Consider the following 26,267-nt stretch of genomic DNA (forward strand, 5'->3'; position numbering starts at 1 on the left):
ACCTCGGAAAGGGAACCCACGACACGCCAAAGTAACCACTGCACCGGTGTCCAACTTGGGTGAACCAAGGGGTTTTTATTGGGGTTATTCACAGGAGCGTGGGTGAGGGGTTACTTAGAAGGGATAACTCAGCAGCATCTGCGTCACCAAAGCTCACCCCAACACGGTTGACAACTGTGGCCCTGGAGCTCTCCACACAGCTTATGGACAGCTCCACAGTCTAAGAAAGTCTGCAAGCCAGGCGGTGGTGGCGCACGCCTTTAATCCCAGCACTTGGGAGGCAGAGCCAGGCGGATCTCTGTGAGTTCGAGGCCAGCCTGGGCTACCAAGTGAGTTCCAGGAAAGGCGCAAAGCTACACAGAGAAACCCTGTCTCGAAGCAAACAAACAAACAAACAAAGAAGAAAGTCTGAAGCTCTGCTCCTGGGAGTGCCCGCCCCCAGGACTTTTGACTCCTTGTTATACTGCTGGGGAGGGGCTTAGGAACCTTTCAAGTTTTTGTTATTCCAAACATGTGTCTTGTATTTACCTCTGGAGACCACCCCCCGCCACACACACACACACACACACACACACACACACACACACACACACAAACACACGCACACACACCACTCCTAGAGGGCATGTTTCTGTTATGAGGAGACTTTCATACAACACTAGTCAGGGATGCTCTGTCATAGAGGATGCTGGGACCTACCTGAGAGGATGTATGAAGGGGAATGAGGATGACAGAGGGAGAGGAAGCCAAGACTAGCCCAGTACTGAACCCTCTCTGTGGGCCCCACTCCCCGAGAGTGGGAAGGGAGAGAGCAGCGAGCCTTCCAAAGGCCCCAAAGAAGCACCATCACTTGCTCAGTCTGAATAGACCCTCTGGGGATGATGGCGGGGGTGGGGGTGGGTGGGGCAGGGACAGCTCCACAGAAGGGTTCTGCAAGCCTGGCAAGTAGTAGCAGGAAGCCACCATAGGTGAGGGCTTCCTGAAGACGCAGAAGGACCACTGCCGATGCATTTTGAGTTTTACAAAAACTAGCTTTGAGGTTCTGAGCTGAATTCAGGACCCATCGACTGGAGACGTGGCTCCTTCTGCAGAGGGAAGGAGGGGCCCTGAAGAGCCAGGACCATCTTTGTTGGGGAGGAAGCCCAACCCAGTACTGGAGCAAGAAAGGCCCGAGGGCTCCTGGGGAGGGGCTCTGAGATTGCAGGCTAGATGTCATCTCTATCACCTCTCCCCTTCCAATGCTAGTTCCCCCTCTCAGAACCTGGATGAATCTAAACAACTTTGGGGACAAAGGACAAGTGGCCCTCCCCTGTTCCTCCCATCCCAACTGCTCTGTCAGCACAGTCTCAAAGCAGCTTTCAAGAGTCTTGGAAGTGAGCAGGACTCCTGCAGCAGGCCCTGAAGACATCTGGGGAGAGGAGGAGGTGTTGAAGGGGGAGCTAATACCAAGGGCCTGAGGCCGCTGTGCTCAGCTGGGGCCATGGGTGGGGTGCATGGGCAGAGTGGAAGGGCCCACAGCAGAGGGAAGAGAGCATGTCGGGTAGGGCTTTGCAGGAAGACTTGAGTTTTTACTTCTGGAAGGTTCTCATCAAAGGGGTGACATCATCTGGCCAAGGTTTGACCAGGACCTATAGTGAGGGAAGCCTTCAAGGGGATCTGACTCACAGAGGCCTTCTGTGGTGTCTACCTTCCTGTCTTGTGGGAACCTCTTTCTCGTGTGTGTGTGTGTGTGTGTGTGTGTGTGTGTGTGTGTGTGTGTGACTTGTTTATAGCCAACAAAGCAGGGCAAAGTGGATGGGAAGCTGCTCCCAGAACCACACAGTACAAGACTGATGTCTAATGTTTATTTTCTTCACTGGCTTTGATGAAATGGTGTGCGAGGACTCACACAGTGAGGGGCTGAGAATCCGACAGGACCCTAAGCCTCTCTATCCAGTAGAACACAGAGTAGTGTCCCATCATCAGCCATGTGTGCCTGCATATCTGTCCCCAAGGGAGTCTCAGGATGAGCCCCACTGGCCCTGGTCCTCCCCCCATCCCCCGTAGCCCTCTGAGATGCCGGGTAGCCATTTTTAGAGCCCTACTCCTGCAGCTGTGGGCTAGTAAATGCATAATAAACTGAAAGGTTTGTGGGTGGGCCAGCTCTGTCCCACAGTAGGATCCCTGACGAGGGTGGTGCAAGCTGCCTACCCGAGGTGGCATACACCCATTACCTCGGTGGAGGCCAAGGGCAAGACTGTGATGAATCTCAGGTCAGCCTGGGCCTCATAACAGGAACAAAAAAATCATCTAGTAAGTAGTAGGCCCCTAGGATCCCAGATTTAACTACGTGTCTCTGTCTCCTGGAGAGATCACAGAAAATGCCCACCTCCACCTCGCACCTGCTGGGAGGCAGAGCTCGTGTCCACACCCACGGTTCTGCATCCGCATCCCTATGTAGAAGTCACAACTTTGTTGAGCTCATCTGCAGCTAGCCCTGTAGTTCAAGGCAGAGAGGACCCTCATGGTCACACCCATGCTTTAATTTTGTTCCCTGATTCCCGACATCCAGCTCGGGTACTAAGAGTTCCTTACTTTGAACCACATTTGTGCTCTCAATACCTCTCATGTCCTCTCTCTTCTAAACCAGTGAGCTCCTATGCATACTTCAAGATCCAGCTCAAATGGCCCTTTGTGCATGCGTGTGTGTGTGTGTGTGTGTGTGTGTGTGTGTGTGTGTGTGTCCGTCCCTAGACAGACTTGGTCATATCGTCTACCGTTCCCTTGCTCTTATGAGAGCATCCTTTGTGCTTGGTCTGAGCCCTGTGAACCTGGCCTTGGTGGCTGCTCAATGGGCATTTCTGAGAGGATGTGTCGGGAAGTAACACATGAAACCTCTCCTGTCCTCTCCGTCTTGATCCCTCACCATGGTAGGGGGAGCCTATCAGCCTCTGAGGTAACAAAGGCCAGTGTACAGTGTCACCATGGCAACTCCAATGAACAGCTTGGAAGTCTGCTCCTTAGTAACCCGCTGGTCCTCTAGGGTATCAGTGTTACTCTATCTGACCCTCCAGAGTGGTTCACCTGGGGAGGTGAGGCAGAGGTACCTGAGGTGGTTGGGGCCTCCATCGCCCCCTGGAGTTTTCATTTTCCTTTTCCCCATGCAGAGTTGCTTGTGAGTGCCACGTGCCCAGGCTGCAGCTGCACGCATCTTCCCAGCCTCCTTGGCCAGTGCCTCCTAGGACCTTCCTCTTCAGGTCAGTGACTGGTTGTGAACCCACCTTCTGTGTCAGCCAGCGAAGGCTGCCCTGACTGGCTGTACCTCTAGGATAAAGGGGTAGCCATGGGGCCATGTCAGGTTGTGATTGGGGATGGGAGACCAGCTATGACCAGGAAGCTAATCTGAAAGCACGGACTTGAACTTCGTTGACTTCAAGATGGATCACAGGGCTTATCACATGCTAGACACTCACTTTCTTATTTAGTCCCACCTCAATCCTGCTTCCTCTCCGACCCCCATCTTCTCCTTCATGACAGAGGGTAAGCTCATAGAGACTTTGTGGGTCCTTCTGAAGACACACTAATATGCTGGCTATGGGAACGTGTCTCAGTCAATGTTCTATTGCTGTGGAGAGACACCATGACCATGGCAACTCTTGTAAAGGAAAGCATTGGGCTTTAGTCCGTTGTCGTCATGATGGGAAGCATGGTGGCATTCAGACAGACGTGTGCTGGAGAGTAGCTGAGAGTTCTACATCCAGATCCACAGGCAGGAGAGAGAGAGAGAGAGAGAGAGAGAGAGAGAGAGAGAGAGAGAGAGAGAAAGAAAGAGATTGGGCCTGGCTTGGGCTTCTGAAATCCCTAAGCCCACCCCAGTGACACACTTCCTCCAACAAGGCCACACCCCCTAAGCCCTGACAAGTAGTGCCACTCCCTGATGACCATGCATTCAAATACACGAGTCTTTGGGGGCCATTCCTATTCAAACCACCACATTCCACTCCCTGGACCCCAAATGTTGTAGCCGTAGCATAATGCAAAAGATGCATTCAGTCCAACTACAAAAGTCCCCATAGTCTATCATAGTCTCAACACAGTTTAAAAGTCCAATGTTCAAAGTCTCTTTGGAGACTCATGGCAATCACTTAACTGTAACTCTCCTGTAAAAATCAAAATTAAAAAAAAAACAGATCACGTACTTTGAACACACAATGGCACAGGATATAAACTATCCTTCCAGAAGGGAAGGAAGGAAGCATAGTGAGGAAATACTCGACCAAAGCAAGAAAAAAAACTAGCTGGGCAAACTCCAAACTCTGTATCTCTATGTCTGATGTCAAAGTGTGTTCCTATCTCCAACTCTGTTCAGCTTTGTAGACTGCAACACACTTCTCTCTCTTGGGCTGGTTCCCTGTCAGCAGCTCTCCTCGGCAGGTATCCCATGACTCTGGCATCTCCAGCATCTTTGGGTCTCCAAGGCAATCCTGGCTCCACCTTCACCACTTCATGCAGTGGCCTCTCTGTGCCTCCATGCAGGGACATCCCTGACACACGTCTGGCTTCAGTGGCTTTTCTTAGCCATGGAGGGATATCCCATTTCTTCCATCCTTAACTCTAAAGCCAGAACCACGTGGCCAAAGCTGCCAAGTTCTGCTGCTTGCTGGGACTGGATCATGGCCCGCTCGTTAATCACATTCACGTCACCTTTCTGTTTTCAATGATTTCCTTCACTTGTCTAGGCTTGGCTGGCCTGGAACTCACTCTGTAGACCAGGCTGGCCTCAAAACTCAGAGATTCACCTGCCTCGGCTCCCCAAGTGCTGGGATTAAAGGTGTGTGCCACCATGCCCACTCCTAAACTTATTTTCACAAGTTGGAAGCTTAGCTGCACAGGGTCTTGCCCGGAGGTCCTCACTCCCTTTATTCCATTTAGCATCAGGCTTTTCTTTAATCTGTTTATCTCCTTGATCACAGGATTTAGCGCCATTCCACTTCTTGGTGCCCCCCTTTCCCCTCAATCTATACATTTTTTATTTTTCCTTGCTCAGCTTACTCCTTTTCACTGTAGCTCTACCTAAGACTGGCCACTAATAACCATGAAACACAGTCAAAACTAGACTGTTTTGAAATCTCTGCCAACACCAATAATCCAAAACTCTTCAATTTAGCCTCAGGCAGACTTTTCAGACAAGGGCAATAAGCAGCCACATTCTTTGCCAAAATATCACAAGAACGATCTCTAGGCCGTGTGCTAATATTCTTTTTCTCTGAAACCTCTTGAGCTGTTATAATCTACATTGTTCTTCCTCAGCGACACTGTCTTCCACGCTCCTCCTAGTATGGCTCATTAAGCCCTACTTAAAGCATTCCACTGCTTTTCTAACCCAAAGTCCCAAAGTCCACATTCTGTCAACAAAGCAGCAGGGTCAGGCATAATATGGCAGTACCTGGTCCCTGGTACCAACTTCTTAGTGTTTTATTGCTGTGAAGAGACACCATGACCATGGCAATTCTTATAAAGGAAAACATTTAACTGGGGGCCGGCTTATTGTTTAGAGGTTTAGTCCACTGCCATCACAGAAAGCATGGCAGCATGCAGGCAGACATGGTGCTAGAGAGTAGCTGAGAGTCCTACATCTGGAGCTGAGAGTAGCAGGCAGAGAGAGAGAGAAAGAGAGAGAGAGAGAGAGAGAGAGAGAGAGGGAGGGAGGGGGAGAGATAGAGATAGAGAGAGAGAGAGAGAGAGAGAGAGAGAGAGAGAGAGAGAGAGAGAGAGAGAGAGAGATTGGGTCTGTCTTGGGTTTCTGAAACCCCAAAGTCCACCCCAGTGATGCACTTCCTCCAGCAAGGCCATACCTATTCCAACAAGGCCACGCCTCCTAATTCCTGTCAAGTAGAGCCACTCCCTAATGAGGAAGCGTTCAAATATATGAATCTATGGGGTCATTCCTATTCAAACCACCACAGAGCGCTAATATGAGTTGTAGCAGTCAGCTCTTGCTGGGGTGTAACAAACCACCCCAGCACTTAGCATCTTAGAATGCTGGTGTTTCTGGTCTCACAGTGGGTTGAGAATATAGGCACAGTAGTGGTGGGTCCCGTCTCAGTGTCTCTCCCAGGCTGCAGTTATGGACTGAGACTTTGGTCTCAAGGATCCTTTCCCAAGGCCTCTTACACAGAAGAATGAGCTCCTCGTAAACTGTTGGTCAGAGGCTAACTTCTCTACACGATGCCTTTCTATGTGGTCACTGGCCTCTATCAGAGCCAGGGAGGCAAGAAGAGCTTGAGAGAGCATGTGAACAAAGACAGAAGCCTGTCCTTCACAACATGGAGGTGACATTCCTCAGTTCCCACCACAGTCTGCTGATTTGAACAGACCACTAGGTCCTGCCTGCTTCAAGGGGAGTGAACGACCCCTCAAAGCAGAGATTCCCTTGGGAGCCTTTGGGCCTGTCCACAGCAACACGTGTCCCTCTCTCATGGATCACACACGCACATGCCTTGAGATCTCTGTCAGCTCACCTGATGAGGGGTGATGACAGAGGACTGGAGAATGGGCGCATTGGGTCCAGGTGTGGGTGGGGCTCCGGTGCGGCTCTTCACAGAGTCCACCACCAGTAATCTTCCTGAAGTCACTAGCTTCCAGGAAGTACCAGGCACAAGGGATTCTACAGGCGCTTCTGTTCAGAAACGAGGACAGAGGAAACACGCAATGTCATGGGTCCCCAGTGACGCTGAGTCCCGTAGACAAACATCAGATGGTCCTTGAACCGGCTTTAAAGCAGGGAGTGATTCACCCCCGCTCACAGTCCTGCACTGTGAACTCACTTCTAGGCTAAGTGCTGCCTTAAACCTTTGCTTCGTGGTGTCTGCTCATTCCACACAGTCTGCATCCCTTCCGCTCCTGGCTGGCAGGGCTTTGCTGACAGTTTGGTAACACACTGTACAGCCCGTGAGTCACTCTGGACAGAGGCTCTCTCTTGTTTATCCGAGGAAGCTCCAGGAAGAGCATCTGTGAGGTGTGCCCTTCATCCGTGTCCAGTGGTTCTCAGCCTTCCTAGTGCTGTGACCCTTTACTACAGTTCCCCATGCTATGGTGACCCTCAAACATAAAACTATTTTTGTTGCTACTTCATAACTGTGATTTTGCTACTGTTATGAATCATAATGTAAATAGCTGATATGCAGGACAGTCTTAGGCGACCCCTGTGAAACGGCCATTTGGCCCTCAAGTTGAGAAACACTGCCTTAAAGAGTCCTTTGTCAGCTGAAAAATGTTCTTATCTCCTTCTCTTCACAATGTTAACAGGTTGTACATTCCATTGTTGGCCTTCTCCTGAAAGCACTTTGAGCCTTTTCTTGTGTGTGTGTGTGTGTGTGTGTGTGTGTGTGTGTGTGTGTGTGTGTGTGTGTATCTATGCATCTATGTGTGGAAGCAGAGGTCAGCCTCCAGGAGCCTTACCTCAGGTGCTGCCCATTTTCCCCCCTGGCTGGTAGCTCACCAAGGAGACCAGGCTAACTGGCCAGGGAGCCCCAAGACTCTTCCTATCTCCACCTCCCCAACTCTGGGATTACAATCATGTGCCACCACACCTGGCATTTTACGTAGGCCCTGCGTATGAACTCAGGCCCTTCATGCTTATAGCAAGCATGTTATCAACTATACCATCTCCCTAGTCCCCAGAACCGTTTCTTAGTCGAACATTTTTCGGCATGTGTAAAGAATAAGTATATTTTTCTTTAAAAGAAATATCATTTTATTTATTGTGTACACACACACACACACACACACACATCATGTATGTGTGCACTAAGGTGCACATGTGGAAGCCAGAGGACAACTTGTGGGAACCCATTCACCATGTGGTTTCAGGGAATCAGTTCACTTCCTCCACCATGTGGGTTTCAGGGATTGACCTCAGGTCATCACATTTGCTGGCAAGCTCCTTTACCTGCTGAGCCATCTTGCTGGCCCAAGTATGAGAACTGTCAAAGCCTGGCTCCTTTGTGTTTCATGGTCCTTCCCTACAAGCAGCAGGAAGGATGAGGCTGTACCGAGTCCAGGCATGGCTGGCTTGTCTATCACATCCCTCGGTTTGCAGCTTCACCGTCTCCCTCCATGTCACTGCAGACAATGGTGACCAAGCCCATTCTGCCGCTGTCTATCAAGGGACTTCTTCCTGATGGTGCCTCCCTGCCCAGTGTGCCCTTGATAGCAGCATCCATTTCTTGGTTCCTGCTCATTTGGGACTTAAGGCAATGGAGGATTTTTCTTTTTCTTTTTTTTTTGTTTTTTCGAGACAGGGTTTCTCTGTGTAGCTTTGCGCCTTTCCTGGAACTCACTCTGTAGCCCAGGCTGGCCTCGAACTCACAGAGATCCGCCTGGCTCTGCCTCCCCAGTGCGGGGATTAAAGGTGTGCACCACCACTGCCTGGCGGCAATGGAGGATTTTAATATCACACAGCCCAACCTCCTCCTGGGTGTACTCACTGCTTAGTCTAGAACGTCTCCATAATATTCTCATTTATTTGTCCTGGCAACACCCGGATCTTAGTATCAAAATGTGTGTTGGTGAGAGACTGCCGTACAACACACCAAGAAAGCACAATGGCTTCAAATTTTCAAAAGTTCCAGTTTTTTTTTTTTCCCCCAAGTGTTTTCAGAGGTCCCAAGTTATGGTCCCACAGTTTCTATGGCTATGAAGACTCCAATTAGGAAGGTCTCATGTAGAAAAACTCGTGTCGACGAGATGTGCTGAGGAGAAAGAATGTGGGCTTATTGAGTGACCTAGAAGAAGCCAGACATGAAATGTCTTAAGAAGCATCTTCCAGGGCTTCAGGGAAGAGGAAGTTGTTGGTATGTGGTCCAGTTACTGTCTGCATTCAGAACGCTTTGCCTAGGAGCCCCAGCCACGCACCAGAAGAAGGGGGCTGTTCCTCACAGATGACATCCTCTTGTCTGAGGGCAGGGTATTCCAGTCAGCAAGTTTTCTGAACAGAGAGTATAGACATGAAAAGTGAGAGGAGGAGACACAGCATGGTCAGCACAGGACCACGGATGGCCACAGCCTGCTGCACCGTGGGTCAGGTCCTATGGATGTAAAGTGTCATGTGGACCGCATTTTCAGGGTCGGCTGGAGGAGGGTCCAAGTTCTTCCAGGGACAGGGCTCACTTGGTTCTTTGAGGACACTGGGACCTGGGGTCTGTGCTCCTCAGGAACTGCTGGCCAGAGGCTGCCTCAGTCCCTCCACATGGCTTCTGCGTGGGTCGGCTTTACGAATGGCAGGTCAGAGCAAGCCAGCTGGAGAGAGCCAGGGAGAGTACCAGTAAGGCAATTGTCATGGACCTAATCCTGGAAGTGTCAGGATTAGAAAGAAACACCACTTTCATCACATCATTTTGATCAAGAAACAAGTCACTGGGTCCAGTCCATACTCGAGGACTGACCAGCCTGTGAGCCCTAGGGATAGGGTTCATCATATCAGAAAATGCACAATTACAAATGATAAGTTTTGTTTTGTGGTGCTGAGGACTGACCCAGGGTCTCATGCATTCTAGGCAAGTGTTCTCCAACTGAGCCTTGGCCCCATGTAATTTAGTCAAAATTAGTAAGGAGTTTTGACTAATAACTTTGCAAGGGGATAAAATTGGTCTGGTTCCTACCTGATTTGAGGTTATCAGCCAATCAGTTTGCTGGGTGATCTTAGACCAGTTACACACACACACACACACACACACACACACACACACACACACACACACACACAGAGACAGAGACAGACAGACACAGTCTCTCTCTCTCTCTCTCTCTCTCTCTCTCTCTCTCTCTCTCTCTCTCTCTCTCTCTCAGCCTCAGCCTTCAGAGGGGCTTTGATAGCTAGTTTTGTCAACTTGACACATCTAGAATCACCTGGGAAGAGAATCTCACTGAGAGGCTCTTTAGCTCAGGCTGGCCTTGGGCCGTGTCTGTGGGAGATGGTCTTATGTTCATTGATGTGGGAGGGCGGTACCATTCCCTGGGCTTGGGTTCTGGACCACATGACAGTGGATAAAGTGAGCCAGCCGAGCAGTAAGCACACGGGCATTCACCTCTCTCTGCTCTTGACCGTGGGCGGGATGTGAGTGGCTGTTTTCAGCCCCTGCTGCTGTGATTCTTTCCTGCGAGGATGGACTGTAGCACAGAATTGTGGACTAAAAGAAACGCTCTTTCCCCTAATTGCCTTTGCCAGGGTGTTTCGTCACAGCAACAGAAACTAAACTTAGGTCACTCTTCGGCTCTCCCTTGCTGCTTCTGTTCTGCTCCTCCCTTATCTGGAAGATGCCATCAGGCCAGACGTCTCTGTCCCAACATTACTCCCTTCATAGAAACTTGGGGAAAGCTCCCTATGTGCTCAAAGGAAGGGAACAGAAATAAGGAAATGGTCCCTTAGGAGAAAAGGACACAGGAGCAAAAGACGCAGAGCTGATACTCTTGGGTCCTGGGTCCCTTTCCAGGATCTCCTAGTGAACATCCCTCTCCTTTGGCGAACAACCCGTGGGTAAAATGGGCTTGGGGTGAGGCTCTACCAGACACTCATGAGTCCCCTGGGTTTCATGCTCCCCTCACCTCCAGATGCCATGTTTTAAGCTGTCTTATGCAGAGGCCATGCGGAAGAAAAAAAAGGCAGCTCAGGTGCCCAGACCCTTCATCCAAGCATCTGTGAAGGACTGTGTGGCGGTGCTTATGTAGAAGCGGGTGCTTCTTGTGACGATGAATGACAATGGAAGTTGAGGCAGTGGTCCCACAGCCAGGGCCTCCTGGAGCTGGTGGAAGAGAGGAGCAAGAGATGGGAGGAGATTAGGAAAGAGTAAGAGAATCCCAGTTCTGTGGCTCTGTGAGAAGGGCCACGGAAGCCCAGGTGGTGGCCCTGGCTAACCAGAAGCATTGGTGATTGGCAGGAGGTTAAGGGACCTGGGGTGTGCTGGATGCTGAAACAGCAGTGGCAGCTGCAGTATAGCTGGATCTCTGGGGTCTCCCCGGTCAGTTCCCAGCTGTTATCCTTTATGGAAACTGTCACCTGAAACCACTCAGTGTGTGTTGCTTTGTCTGCAGGGCCAAGCTCAGAAACTGCGGGTCTCAGAGCCAGAATCCATGGAGCTGGGCCACCGGCCAGGTAGGATAGGAACATTACCTGCAGAGCCAGGCTTCAGTGTGTGTGGGGAGGGGGGGGGGGCGGTAGAGGTGAGGGACTCCCTCATCTCCCTTGGTCTTGCTGAGGCCTCCAGATGGAATGGCCTAACTGACCCAGGATACTCTAAGCACAGAAGAAACTGGAAGAGCTTCTGAGCCTCCAGCTGCCAGGCCTGGAAGTCTGACGGTGTGTGGTCCAGGTCTCCAGCTTCTCTGGGTTAAGATGAGGTTGTTGGAGAGCTTGACAGTCACTTCTATGCACCCAAAGTGCAGAGCTGTGAGAATATGGGCAGGGATGACGTATGGGCTGGGGTTGGTGGCAGAGAGGGTGTGTATCTATGCTCTGGGTACTGGGGACAAAGATGCCCACTTCAAAGGGGAAAGGAGTCTTATGCAGATCAGCTCTGGGAAGGCTCCTCCAAGTGTGGCGGACCAGCCGCCACGTTTATAACCCAGGGTACTCTTGAGTAGGGAGAAATGAGAAATATTAGCTAGAAAGAGATGCCTAGATGATGAGAGGAAAGACAGAAACACAGGATAGCCTCGGGAGGGCCTGGGTCCGAACCCACCATCCCTGAACTTTATTCCGAAGGGCTTTTTATAACAATGCCAAGGGGCGGAGCAAAGACCTTCCCCTTGCTCAATACAGCCAAGTGTAGACCCTTCCAAACACCTGGTACTCAGGCCCGTGGTCCAATCATCCTCTTTATGCAGACCTGCTGGGCAAAGCCACCAGGAAACCTAGGTGGGCTCCAACACCCAAGGTAGCCAGGGATGGCAAGTGCATGGGGGAAAGTACATCAGGAGCATCATCTGCCTCCAGCTTCCCAGTGACCCAGTCACTCCAGTAGCTATCTTAAATCCTTGGGTTCTGGGCCTTTCCTGGGCATTCTGACTCAGGAATCTGTATTCTTAGTGAGTGTGAGGGGCATTTTGATAAAAAGACCAGAGTTAGAAAATTCTGTTCACGGTCCTTCGGTGCTCATGGTAGTAAACAAAGCAGGGCTTACTTACTTATTCTGTCCATCTGACTGATGAATGATCAGAGGTGCAATGAGATTTTAGGAAGGCCAGATGTAGACATCCATTAATCCATCCATCTGTCCATCCATCCATCCATCCATCCATTCCATCTGTCTTAGTTAGGGTTTCTTATTGCTATAAAGAGATACCATGATCACGGCAACTTTTTAAAAAAATTTTATTTTATGTGCATTGGTGTGAGAATGTCAAATCCCCCTGGAACTGGAGTTACAGACAGTTGTGAGCTGTATGTGGTTGCTGGAAATTGAACCCAGGTCCTCTGGAAGAACAGCCAGTGCTCTTAACCACTGTGCTGTCTTTCCAGTCCCTCAAAATTTTTTTTTAATGATTATGAATGCTATATCTGCATGTACACCTTTATGCCAGAAGATGGCATCAGATCCCTCTATAGATGGTTGTGAGTCACCATGTGATTGCTGGGAATTGAACTCAAGACCTCTGGAAGAGCAGCCAGTGCTCTTAACCGCTGAGCCATCTCTTCAGCCCTATGACAACTCTAATAAAGGAAAACATTTAATTGGGGTGGCCTGCTTACAGTTTCAAAGGTTCAGACAATTATCATCATGGTGGGACATGGCAGCATGCAGGCAGACATGGTGCTGGAGAAGGAGCTGAGAGTTCTACATCTTGATCCTTAGGCAACAGGAAGTGAACTATGACACTGGGCATAGCTTGAGCATAGGAGACCTCAAAGCCCATCCCCACAGTGACACACTTCCTCCAACAAGGCCATACCAACTTCAACAAAACTACTTCTCCTAATGATGCCAGTCCCTATGAAGTTTATGGGGGTCAATTACATTCAAACTACCACACTATCCCATTCATCCAACCATCCTGTTCATCCATCCATCCATCCATCCCATCCATCTCATCCCATCCATTCATCCATCCATCCTATCCTATCCATCTATCCATCCATCCATCTCATCCATCCATCCCTCCATTCCATCCATCCATCCATCCATCCATCCATCCATCCAAGAACTCTGCTCTTGGAGCTCAGGAACTGGCTGGCTCTTTTCTCTCTTGTCACCCTAGAGCCTGGTCCACTGCCAGACACCGAGTAGGAAAGCACACAGTGGACAAATGGACCTCTGCTAAGTCCAAGAACACAGGACACACCCAGGCCTGAAGTGCTACTAACCCTGAAGGGAGGCAGAAGACTAGGCTGTTATTGTTACTTCATAATGGCTCAGCAGACGAGGCATCCAGGAGGGCAGGCTGGGGACTCGGATCCCTGAACCTTGGATCGGAAAGGGGTGTGGGTGGAGTTCAGCCCTGCACTGGCTTTGTCTTCCTGGGGGCAGGCGAAGCTTCAGCTGACCAGGCAGGTGCTGTGGATTCCACCTCGGACTCCTGCTCTTGCGGCCTGAGTTGTCCCCGAAGGCCCTACTGGCTGGCTGCCGGCTGCTTTGGGCAGAACCCAGAAGCAGGGAGGGAGGGCCATCTGGCTCCAGGAGACAGTTTCTCCCTTTGTATTTTGTGGGTGATAAAGGGGTGGGGACAAAGAGTGGAGTCAGATAGGCAGGAGGAAGTGGGGAGAAACGGGGAGAGAGCCTGGTTTTCTCTGTGCCCTCTCCCTGGGGGAGAAGAGGGGTTCTCAAAGGGGCAAGAAAGTCACAACAGTGAAGCCCGATGTTTGTACCAGCCTGTCCTAAAAACCTGACTGGTGGCCGCCGAACAGCAGGGTAGCAGCCAGGGTCTGTGAAGTAGAAAGGACCGTTCCCTCCCTCTCTACGGTGTGGACTGGGTCTCTGAGGGGCAGGGATGTTTTTTAAACAGCAAGTTTGAATGCAGCATGAAGTTGGATTTCATTTCTACACAAAAGCAAAACAAACTGTCTGTTGTAGGCTGGAAGACTCTTCTGGAATACTTAGGGGGAAGCTCACCAAACGTTTCCAGCTGGCTCCTGGGGCTGAGGATCGGGCAGGCTGTGATGGGCATGAGGACTCCCGCACAGCGGGTGTACGAAAGACACTCCACTATGTCACTTAGATAACACACTCCTGGTTAGCCCCATTCGGGGCCATCAACTGTCACACAGCCTGTAGTCAGAACGAGAGGAGAAAGGTGTCTTTGCTTGGATGAGGTGTTGGTGTTTCTCATGGTCAGACACTACAGCCAGCCGCTTGTCTTCTCCCTTACTAAAGGACTCAAATGTTCTGGGCACCTTGGGTTAATGGGGAAGGCCTGGGCCTGGCCCCCTACATGGACTTCACCTGTGAGACCATCTCCCCCTATCTAGGAGGAGAAAGGAGGTGTCGTGGAACTCATAGTGAGGTGGAAAGGAAACACCCAGGGCTGTGAGGATGAACTGTGGGCATTGTCAGGTGTTGAGCAGAGAACTGGCCCAACCAGCATGGGGCCAGTGACAGGAGGTGTGTGTGTGTGTGTGTGTGTGTACTTGAAGGAAGGGTCTGATTTGACTTTGAAGGAAGGATGGTGGGTGGTGGAAAGACGGCTCAACAGTTAAGAGCCATAGTGCCATAGCTGCTCATCCAGAAGGACCCAGGTTCTATTCCCAGTACCCACATGGCAGCTCACAACTGTCTGTGACTCCAGTACTTGGGAATCCAACACTCTCTTCTGGCCTCTGTGGGCACTGTATGCATGTAGTGCTTAAACATACATGTACATGCAGGTAGAACACCCATATGCATAAAAATAAAGGTTAAAAAAATTAAAAAGAAAGATAAGGACTGCCCCAACAGGTAGTGGAGCAGCCTGGCTGAGGCTGAGAGATGGAGTGTCTCAGGGTGTGCAGGAAGGGAGGCGACAGTCCTTTTTCTGAGCCAGGGAGCAGAGGAGAGGGGGGCACAGGATGAGGTTAGCAGTCCTGTTGATAGGAGGAGTTTTGGAGTAATGCAAGTGGGAATGAGAGAGGGAGCCATTCATGTCCCTGAGATCCTGGAGGCGGCTGGGATGGACGGCAGAAGAGGTGGGGGATGGGGAGCAAGGACCAAGGCTCTGACCCCATTCTGGCACTTTGCAGACCTGAAATCTGGCCAAGAGTCACCTCTGCCACCCTTATGCCTATTGGAGTCACAAGGGTTTGTTGGGGTTCAAAGTGAGGAAGGGAACTTACCAAAGCGAGCCAGGGAACACCAAGACCAGATCTCATGCTTAAGGCCATGCTGTTAGGTCTAATTAAGGCTGGACAGGCCTGAGTCACAGCCGCTGTGGTCATAGCCTTATGGAGACAACCCTGCTCTATGGAGGTCATCTTTTCTCTCTCTTCTCACCTTGCCTTGGCATCCTGTGATTTCTTTGCTCCATGCCCTTTCTGTCTCTGGCTCTCTGGCTTTTGTCTACTTACCCTCCCACTTGTCCCCCTTTCCTGCTTCTGCTTCTCACACCCGTCTTGTGCCTTCCTGTCTCTCTCCACCCCTCTTTCCCCCTGCTCAGGTACGACCACTTTGACAAGGACCCACCCAAACAACAAGGAGGGCCGGCAGGACATGGACTCCTCAAGAGCGGCCCATGGCAACTTGGACAGCTCCAAACTCAAGCACCATCCAGGGCTCTCCCCGAGCCCTCGAGGCAGCCCCCTGAGCCAGGGCCACTTGGAGATGCCACCTCCGCCCCCGACTCCTGCCAGCAGGACTTCTCTGGCCATGGGCTCACAGCCTGAGGACCTGAAGAAGGGCTCATCTAGATCCAGCTTGAGAGAAGCCAGGGAGAGCTCAGAGCAGAGGACAGTGCCTCTGAGCCAGAAGGACAGTGTCATTCCTGAAAACATCCGCCACAAGTTTGGGAGCAAGGTGGTGGACCGTCTGATCTCCGAGGAACAGGTGACAAAGCAGAGATTCGGGAGACTAAGGGTGGGAGAGGGTTGTCTGGGAGACTTAATGAGGGTTCAACACCCATTCCTGGAAATGGTCCCCATACTGTTAGCAGCGTTTACTGAGACCTGCTGCGCATTAGGCTCTGTGTGCTCTCTCAACCCTTTGTGTGTGATGACTATGAGGAAAGAGGTATTACCATCATTTCACATGAAGTCCAAGGCAAGAGGGGCTAAGCAAGTTAGCCACATCTACCCAGTCGTGTGAGATGAGGATCTAGAGTGGGTTCTAGAGCCCTGGCTGCTACTGACTTTTCAACTACAAGTCTGTTGCTTGCATTAGACATTTTTGATCTGGACACATCTCCTAAGGGGGCCAGCATCTGTGGATAGACTGCACTTACTGGGTATCAGAGACCCAGATTTGGATCTGTTTCCACAGTGGTTCTATTTCCAAAGGCCAGGTGATTCTTGTTAAATTGCTTTCTGTTTCTGTCCTTCGGTCTCTAGATCTGCAAAATGAAGTACCCAAATTGTTCAGGCTGATAAATTCATGACATGCATACCACAAGTCTAGCCCTACTCATGGCAGACATGATAAATCAATCCTGGCACTCTTTCCTACCTGCTATATTACTCTAGACAGCCATTACCTATCAACTGGAAATTGAGACTAGATTCACCTGCCAGTTTTAGCCAAAGGATAAGCTCCCTTCCTACTCTGGTATTCTGAGACATATGTTAAGGCCACCGTTTTAATCCTTGTAGCAACTGCAGTCTGTGGTCAGGAGGGCAGTGGTTATTGCTTCCTTTTAAACAGAGGGTAACTGGGACCAGGAGAAGTGTTGTGTGTGTTGTGTGGCCTCTACAAGGCCCGTAGATCAACGCAAAAAATGACTCAGGGTCAGGGCCTTCTGGGCTTGCCTTCACATTCAAGGTACAACAACCCCACCCATCAGACACTCTCAGGGGTGGGTCACAGTCCCAAGTGTCTCTCCCTACTTGGAGGGACTTGTTCCATCGGACATGGGTGTGGTCACTCATGCAGCCCTTGGCTGTGAGAAGACACACCATTGTTTGGGCCACCATTGGCTTCGGCATTGCAGTTTCCGGGCACAGGTCCCTGGTGCCACCAAAGTAGGAAGTGTCTGATCTGAAAGCTACCTTCAGGCCTTCTGGTTTGCCTTCCCCCCCTGTTTTACAAGCAGAGAAACTGAGGCTCCAAGACCTGCCAAAGTCAACAGCTGCTTTGTCAGAATTGGGGCTCATATTCAGGTTTCCTGACTCACAGGCCCGGACTTGCCCCTCTGGGCCTCAGTTTCCTTCTTGATGTGAGGAAGAAGTTGGCCACAGTGTATAAAGTGAGAAGTTTGGCCTGTGGGATGCCTTGGTAGTAAGCCGCAAGTTGGGGACCTGGGGGGTTCCCCAGCTGTGTGAACTGGGGGAGTCTGACCTCTCAAAGGCCTGTTACCTCTTTTCTAAAATGGTGGAGACAGGCTCACCCTATGAAGAACCCTCTTCCTGATGGTGTATACAGTAAGAGCTCAATCTGTGTAGAATCGTTGCCCTGATGGTGTGCACAGTAAGAGCTCAACTCGTGCAGAGTCATTGCTACCACTTAAGACTTTGCTTGCTGGGAGGAGGAAATGAACGGGGAGGTGCACAGCTTGCCCTGGGGGAGTCAGTCTGCAGAGGGGAAGGTGGGGTAGGAGGGAGAGGACATACCCTTACCTGCTCATCACTTGTCTCTTGTACTTGCCTCCTCTGTCAGGCTCGAAGGGCCATTGGTGAAATCTTCGAGGGCCAGAATAGGTCAAGCTCGTGGCCCAGCAGGACCCAGAGCCCTGTACAAGTCTCCTCCATCTTTGCAGACTACTATGACCTGGGCTACCACATGCGGTCCAATTTGTTCCAAGGTCAGATTAAAAGGCAAGGGGGGGGGGGGGCTGCGAGCATGTGTGGTCCAGAGAACACTGGAGACAGAAGGCCTTTGGGGTGTCCACCCTGCCTGGATCTTAAGGCCCAAATGCATAACCCCACAGACACTCACTGCACAAGCACCCAAGGCATCCTTCATGCTGTCATGTCCTATGAGAATGCCAGGACCAGCTAGTTCCTGGCAGGTGTGTCCTCACTGTGCAGGTGATGCAGCCCCTCTTGGCAGTCAGGCCCCCATACTGGACACCTCTGCTTCCCTAGCCTACCAGGGGGAGGCCAGGGTACCCCTGACCCGACACCTTTGGTGATAGTGACCGTATCAGCTTTCTTGGGTTCAAAGGTCAGCTTGGCCACTCCCCAGCTAGGGATGACTATGAACAAGGAGCTCTCACTTCTCTGAGTCCTAGCCTCCTTCTTGTGCAACCGGGCTGATAAAGACAGTGTGTGGCCCTTATTGCCCTGGACAGGATTCCAGGAGGGGAGTCCGGGTGACAGGCCATTCATTTATTTTTTCTGGAACCTGGTGGTGGCATCACCTGGAGAAAAGGACATGTGGGTTGGAGGGGTGCCATTTCTAGAAGGATAATTTGGCCTGTCCAATCCTGTTTAGCTTTGGGGTGCCATGAGCCTCACTCTACAGCTGGTCTTACAGCCAAGTGCTGAAGACCTGTCATGTGGAGAGAGTGGGGCTCACAATGACAGTCCCTAGGGGTAACAGGATCCCCAGGGCTTTTCTTGATTGCTGAGATGGGGTACAGTGAGCAGGCAGGGGCTCCTCTCTACACCCTTTCAGCTGGGCTCACTTTAGTGGGTCCTCCTCCTTCCAGCTGTCTCCAATGCTCCCAGGGTCTGGCAGGCCTCTTTTTCCTGGCGTGGGTCCCTGTCACCTAAGGAACCAGACATACTTTGGAAGCCTCTCTGGGTTTTTCTTTGAGCTTGAGGAAGAGGTGGTGCTGGAGGAGGGAGGCTAGATCAGATCAAATTGCCCTCTCTTTCGGAGCCTGGGATTCTGCCTTTTCTCTTTGACATCGGTCACCATAGACTTCTTACCTACAACGTTATAAAATGTGTACACGAGTATACAAGAATACTGTTCTTAAGAATCCATGTCCCCCTCACCCAGCCTAGGGAGAGGAAGTGTGCCAAGGGTGAGCAGGAACCAGCTTCTGCCAGCTCGCGAAGCTAGGCTCACAAGGGGCCATTGTTGGATTTTCCTGAAGTGACTGGCATATAAATGCTATCTTCAAACTAGATGGGAGTCGTCTGTACCGGGAGATTGGCACCAGAATGAGGGCTTTGACCTGCAGTACTCTAAGCATGTGACCATCAGTGGTCAGTGTCCATGTCAAGGTCCCCCTACAGGGATTCACCTTGGCACTTGTGGATGGGAGTGGTGAGGTATGGCCGCGTCAGGGCAGGGGAGAGAAGCCAGACAGGAAGCAGTCAGTGTGAGTCATGGACCTTAGAAAGTCTTTTCCAAGGTGGTGTAAGAGACTAAGTGGATATGGGAGACAGAGGAATGGGCTTGCTCGACTTGGAGGAAGGATTGCTCCAGTGCCGTGTGGAGAAGGAGCTGTGGGACCCAATAGGGCAGACACAGGGACAGCAGAGAGGAAGGATTGTAAACATCCAGGACGGGGACCCATGATGGTGGCCTGGTATGTTTATTAGCCTTCTGTTATTGTAACAGGAATGCCCAAGATAGTCAACTTACTAAGAAGTTAACTAGGTGTGGTACATGTCCATAATCCCAGCACTCAGTAGGCAGAGGCAGGGGGATTACTGTGAGTTTGAGGACAGCCTAGACTGCCTGCTGAGTTCTAGATTAGTCTTGGTGACAAGAATAAAACACGTTTTCAAACAAGCAAAAACAAATCAAAACAAAAACAGAGGAAAACTTTTTTTTGTGGCCTGTGCATTTGGAGGTCACCTAGGCTATGATCAGTGGCTTCTTGTCCTTTTGGGGCTGTGGTGAGGTACAACATCATGGCGGGGGGGTGTGTGATGGAGCAAAGCCCTTCACCTCATGACTGAGCAGTGAAAAGAAAGATAAAGAAGGCAGGTCTCATTATCCCTGGGGTTCCCCCTCACTACCCAGTGACCTGAAGTGTCCCAGTAGACCCCACCTTGGTTTCTGCCACTTCCCAAGAGTGCAAATTGGGCATTAAGCAGTGGATATTGGCCTTTGGAAGACATTTCAGGTCCAGTTGTTGGGCTGGTGCACTGCACATCTGGATGGCACCGTGTCCCATGTGGTGGCCGCTCAGGAGGACTCAGGTCACACAGCCCCAGGCACAGGAGTCTGGGCATTTGTGTAAAGGTGGAGGGGCAGTGGATCAGACAGAGCATGCTAAGGAAAGGACTTGGGTGTGCGAATAGGATTAAGGTTTATTTCAAAGCAGTTGACTCCGTGGAGCAGCCTGAGGAACAGCTGCCTGGCTGTGGAGCTGGAGGAGCGAAGCAGAGCTCAGGCTGCGCTGAGTCATGGACATAATCCTCTCTGCTTTCCCAGGCTTGCTTTAAGCCCTTAATCCACTTCAAGTCCACTTCTGTTGGCGGCAGTGAGAAGGATTCCTTTCTGATTCCTTTGCGTGCAGTATTTATCTCTCCAAGAGTTTCCATCTTTCCCCCAGGGACCTGCAGGTATCTGCCCTCAGGTTCCCACATGCAAGAGGCTCTGGTGTAGTTGACTTTTCTTTACTCTTTGGGGACCTGTCATCAGTTCCCAAATAAATTACACAGAGACTTATTCTTACTTATGAATGCCTGGCCTTAGCTTGGCTTGTTTCTAGCCAGCTTTTCTTAAATTCTCCCATCTATCTTTTGTCTCTGGGCTTTTCCTTTTCTTTATTCTACATACCTTTCTTTCCTTCTTACTCTGTGACTGACTGTGTGGCTGGGTGGCTGGCCCCTGGCATCCTCCTTTCCTCCTTTTCTCGAGCCTCCCTCTTCTATTTATTTTCCCTGCCTGGCAGCCCCGCCTATTTCTCTCTCCTGCCGAGCTATTGGCCGTTCAGCTCTTTATTAGACCGGTCAGGTGTTTTAGACAGGCACAGTAACACAGCTTCACAGAGTTAGACAAATGCAACATGAAAGAATACAGCACATCTTTGCTTCGTTAAACAAATATTCTACAGCATAAACAAATGCAACACACCTTCAACTAATATTCCACAATACTCTGGTTCTCCTATCTATCCATCTGGTATTCCACTCTGGTCACTGAGATATTGCAAAGTGTCTGGGAACACACACCTTCTCACCCCCTACACCACCACCACTAAGGTCCTGGGTTTCTAGGTTCTTCTAGGATCACTGAGATAATTTCCATGAAAATCCTCTTTAGGTTTTTGATTAGGGCACATTGACTCAGTGAAGCAGAGTCAGGGCCAATTGTCAGTGTGGTACTAGTTCATTTTCCAATTTATCAATGCACTATACAGCTCCTTCGATTTGAATCTTCCTTCAGTATTTTGTAATTTGGGGTAAGAATATCTCATTTTGCCGCTCATTGCAAATGGATTTTTTTCTTTGTTTTTGTTTTGAGAGAGGATCTCACTATGTAGCCTAGGCTGGCCCAGAACTCAAGATGACTCAGCTTCTCGAGTGCTTGGGGCATAAACCACTGTCTCTATTGTAGAAGATATTGTAGAAGGTATTTCCTGGAGCTGGGGATAGAACCAAGCAGCAAAGCATTTGCTCAGCATGCCCTGAGGCCTAGGTTCAGTCCCCAGGATTACTTTGCTCTGCAATGGTCTATGCAACAGTCATTTTATCCATTTGCCTGTCTATTTGTAGTGCTGGGGTTCAAACCTAGCTGGCAAATACTATCCCACTGAGCTATATTGCCGGCCCCATCATTTCTTTTGTATATTAACCATACCTAGAAGCTCATGTATTAATTCCAATAATTATAGATCTTTTTGAATAATAATTATAGTCAGATGGCCACACATATTCATAAATGTGTCAATATATTTGTATCTATCTTTATCTATCATTTATATGTATATAAAATTTTGTTACTGGAGGTTGAATAGTGGCTTCATGAACACTAGATAAGTACTCAATCTGAGCCTTCCCTTTCCTTGGAGACAAAGGCCTGCTAATTACTCAAACCGGCCTTGAGTCCACTCCAGTCCAGGTGTTCATTACACTCTACTCTAGTTTCCTGGGGAGCTGCGATTACAGATCTGGGCCTAGCATTCTGGTAAGGGAATTTTGAAGGTGCTTTTGTATTGGGTTTAGGAGGACCCCTTTACTCCTAGTTTGTTTCTCCCCTTAAATTCTGAACAGATGTTGAGTTCGTTAACGACCCGCGCTGCTGACTTTTAGATGACCCCCAGGCTCTTTTCTCGTTCGTTTATAAAGGTAGCAAATCACACGAACTGGTTTTTCTCAGGTTAATCCAGGCTTGCTTTCTTGCCAGCTCCTGGCAGGTGAGAGACACTGTCTCAAAATAACGAGATGGATGGTGACGGAGGAATGACAGCCAAGATGGCCCTCTGGCCTCCAAGTATATACAAACACATGTGCAACCTCACACACACGTGCATACACACGCAGCTGTACAGACACACACATGCACGCACACAGACATCCCAGCTGAACTGGAATTGTGTGGCTACCACAGATGGAGGCTCCAGAGCAAGGGAGAGTACCTGAGTCTGGATCTGGCTCTGGCTTGGACTGGCAAGCGCTTCAGCCCCCAAGGACAGGATTCATGAGGAGGAGGGGGATGGTCCCCTAAAACAGTACAATCAATGACTTTGCTGCTGTGGGCTCAAGTGTGGCAGGGGTTTGAAACCAAGTCCTGCTGTCGCCTCATGCCACACCCCTGCTGTCTGGTGTTTGGGGGTGTTCTTGGTGCTTCTCCTGCTGGTGCCTGCGCATGCACAGAGCCTGGGGGTAAGACTCATCAGGGTCTTGGGGTTGCACCCCTCTCTACTGCCTGTGGCTGGTTCACAGAGCATGGGGTTCCCTGCACTGGAGGCACAGCTGGCCCACATGTGCTCTGACTCATCAGCTCAGGCTGACACCTGTTGCTCTATCATGGGGTTGTCCTCCAGACTCTGAGGCGAGGCACAAGCTCCTGAAGTAAGTTAAGCCCTAATCCCATCTAATTAGACTTATTCTGAGAGGTGAGAAGATGGCTTCATCTCTGCCTCGGGAATCTAAAAAGCCAAAGCAATCCTTTTAGATGATGCCAGCCACCATACAACTGACCATTTTACAGCCTCACCTAGGGCCTGCTTGCAAGTTCTGTCCAGAGACTTCTGTGTGGTAGCTTCGATCCCCGATTGCCATCAGGACTGAGGCTTCGACCAAACCTCTAACTCACTCTCCTACGTCAACCTTGCCACCTGTAAGCACCAAAACCTGCAAATGTGCTTTGCACAGTGACTTCTAGCTTGGTGGCCTCATCCTCAGAGAATGTGGCCTGCAGGAACTTTGCAGCCCACGGATGTTGCTGGGGCCTGCTTCACAGAGCAGACCACCGCTGCTTTTGCAGACTTCCTCACGAGGTTGCGGATCTTCTTTTGGCTAGAGGCTCGGTGTTTGCCTAATAGGAGAGGCCTGTTGATGACTTCTGCACAAATCCTGTCGTTCTTTATTACTACTCTTTGCTTGATCTATTGATTAGTGAATGACGGACCTCTAAATCCTCCCTGATGGTAGCAGGCTCATCAATTTCTCTTTTGATCTTGCTGTGTCTCTTCAGATGCTTGTAGTGAAGCAAGCTTAGCATCATGGTGCTAGCTCAAGGATTAGTTACTTATCTATATATTAAAAAGCATTTTTAATGTGTATATGAAGGGGTGGGGGACACACACACATATCATGGCATGCCTGTGGAGGTCAGAGGACAACTTGCAAGCGTTTGCTCGCTGCTTTCACCATATGAATCCCAGGGATTGAACTCAGGCCATGGACTTGGCAGCAAGCACCTTTACCTGCTGAGCTATAGAGCCAGCCCCCAGTATTTTTATTTTTCCTACTGCTGTTGACTTACAGGCTATTTTGTCCTATATAGGTGCAGCCGGGCCAGCGTGTGCTCAGCTGACACTTATCTGATATATCTTTTTCTAGCATTTCATATTTATCTTCTCCTTGTGTGTGGGGGGGTCTTTTTTTAATGTATGCTTTAAATAATATAGGTTTGGAAATTATTTACTCTGACAATCTGTTCTCTGTAACCAGTGAGGGAAGTCAGTTTTTATTTCTGTTGCTGGTGTATTTGGGTCGATCCATGCTTTGTGTTTTTCTTAAGCTTAAAATTTTTTTTTTCAGGAGTTTTTTTTTTTTTTTTTTTTGCGGGGGGAGTGTCCTTTTTCCACAGTTCCTCTTCATTTTCTAGTTATTTTTGACATTTTCAGGTGCATTGCAGACAAGTCCTCATGAGAAGGTGTCTCAGGACAATGTAAAGTCAAAAGGTTGCGCTCCCCTGGCTGAGCCCTTGAACCTTGTAGCTGTGGGGTTTTGCACACTCTGCCTCAGTCTGTGCTCCAGCAGGGCTGATTCCATGAGCAAGTTCCCGGGAAGGATCTAGAATTATCCTTAGCTCCTGGGAAATCTTCACATACAGCAAGTTGGGGATGTGGCTCAGTGTAGAACTCTGACCTAGTGTGGAAGGTGCTGTTCTTTTCTGTCACATTGATTGGACTGAGGTCAAGAAGATTAGTAAACAGGCCTCTGGGGTGTGTCTGGGAGGCAGTTTCCAGAGTTATCAACTTAGTGTGTGTCAGGGTGTGGAGGGAGGGTGGAGGGATGTGGGGGAGGGGTGGAGGAGTAGAGGAGTGTGGAGATAAGGTGGAGGGGTGTGTGGGCATGGGGTGAAGGTCTACTCTGGATGTGGGTGGTACCTTCCGTGCTTCCTGGCTACCGTGGTGTGAGCTTGTCTCCTCCCACACCCTTCTGGACACCTTGAACTGAGACCTCTGGAACCATGGGCCAAAAAAACCCTTTTTGCTCCCTTCAGTTGTTTGACTCAGGCATTTTGTCATAGTGACACAGAAACTGGTCGACACAGTGACTGGTTCCAGAGATGTGAGCTCCTTGCTGTGACTAAACCTGAGCATGGGATTCTGAAACTAGTTTGTGGGAGGAATTTGGAAAAATTTGGAGTTTTGAACTAGAGGCATCCCAGAGAGCTACGAGCTCAACTAAAGGGTGATTCTCGGAGTTGCTGAGGGACCAGCACCACCAATGAAGGTGTGAACAGTGGACTGTTTTGGTGTGTTCAGGGTAGGAACAAGGATTCTCTGGGAACCGGGCTCAAGGCCATTCATGCTAGAGTCTGACAAAGAATGTGTCTACATTTTGTCCATGTCCTGAGACTTTGTGAGAAGTTGAGTTTAAAAATGGGCTTAATCTTCCCCAAGTTGAAAGAAGACCCTATCCCCTCATGTAGGCAAATAATCCAAAGCTCAGAGAGGTTAAACACAAGCCATGCTAGGCCCTCCCACTCCCTGTCTCTTCCATCCTTACCACCCACAGAAGAAACTGACCCTGTGATACAGCATAGGGTGCCATACCTTCAGTGACTTAGGGATTTCTCCATGGTGTCTACAGGCCCACCCCAGGAGACAAAGAGCCTCATGAAGGCTTCCTACACGCCAGAGGTGATTGAGAAATCAGTGAGGGATGTAGAACACTGGCATGGCAGGAAGACGGATGAGCTGGGTAAGTGGGAGCTGGGCTGAGGGGACGGCCCTCTCCTCCATGGGCAGGGTAGATGCCTGCAAGGTGCAGAGCAGGAGGTGGGTTCCTGGGGGTGGACTTGAAGAGGCATGGGTCACCGACACTGGGGACTGGACCTCCTAGAAGCTACTGTCCACAATGATGATTCCTCCTCTGCTCCTTGCAGGACGGTGGCACCGGAAAAATGCTATGAATATGAACTTGCAGAAAGCGCTGGAAGAGAAATATGGGGAAAGGAGCAAATCCAAGAGCAAGTAGTTGGAAGGACATTGGAAGGAAGCTCAAGGGGAGTGCTGCCAATAAAGAAAGGCCCGGGTCTGAGCCCTGCCCCCGTGTGCCGCTTCTCTCTGTGCCAGGATGGGAACCCATGTGTGGGGCTGGAGGACCAACTGGGGAAGACAGATGCTCTGAACAGCTCAGATTCCTGGACCCCCTTTCCATGCCTTCCTCTATGACCTCAGGAACAGTTGGGGGAGTCGAGCCCGTGTGCCCTGGGTCACAGGTCCTCTACTGGACACTGTCAGGTTGTACCCTTCATGTGACCCCTAGCTGATTTCACCTGTTTCTAGATGTCTGTTCCTCTCACATGAACCCACAGACTTCAGAGGAATTGGCCACATCATCCACCTCATCTAAGCCAGGAGTAGATCTT

General features: G+C 50.2%; 1 protein-coding gene across 7 annotated transcripts; it reads left to right on the forward strand.

Moving 5' to 3' along the window:
* The first annotated feature begins 2,965 nt into the window (after positions 1-2,965).
* On the forward strand, positions 2,966-25,942 carry Cimip4 (ciliary microtubule inner protein 4). 7 transcript variants are annotated; one of them, XM_059247046.1, is made up of 7 exons: positions 2,966-3,071; positions 3,147-3,236; positions 11,071-11,131; positions 15,601-15,986; positions 17,748-17,892; positions 25,487-25,597; positions 25,782-25,942. In XM_059247046.1, exons 3-7 carry the CDS (start codon positions 11,110-11,112, stop codon positions 25,871-25,873), a joined length of 756 nt encoding a protein of 251 aa, XP_059103029.1. In that variant the 5' UTR covers positions 2,966-3,071; positions 3,147-3,236; positions 11,071-11,109; the 3' UTR covers positions 25,874-25,942. The 7 variants fall into 7 exon arrangements, with proteins under 7 accessions (XP_059103029.1, XP_059103032.1, XP_059103035.1 ...); XM_059247049.1 differs by lacking the exon at positions 11,071-11,131; XM_059247047.1 differs by lacking the exon at positions 2,966-3,071 and having other exon boundaries at positions 3,122-3,236.
* The last annotated feature ends 325 nt before the right edge of the window (positions 25,943-26,267 follow it).

This window comes from Peromyscus eremicus, chromosome 20, assembly GCF_949786415.1.
Source record: "Peromyscus eremicus chromosome 20, PerEre_H2_v1, whole genome shotgun sequence".
Classification (NCBI taxonomy): Eukaryota; Metazoa; Chordata; class Mammalia; order Rodentia; family Cricetidae; genus Peromyscus; species Peromyscus eremicus.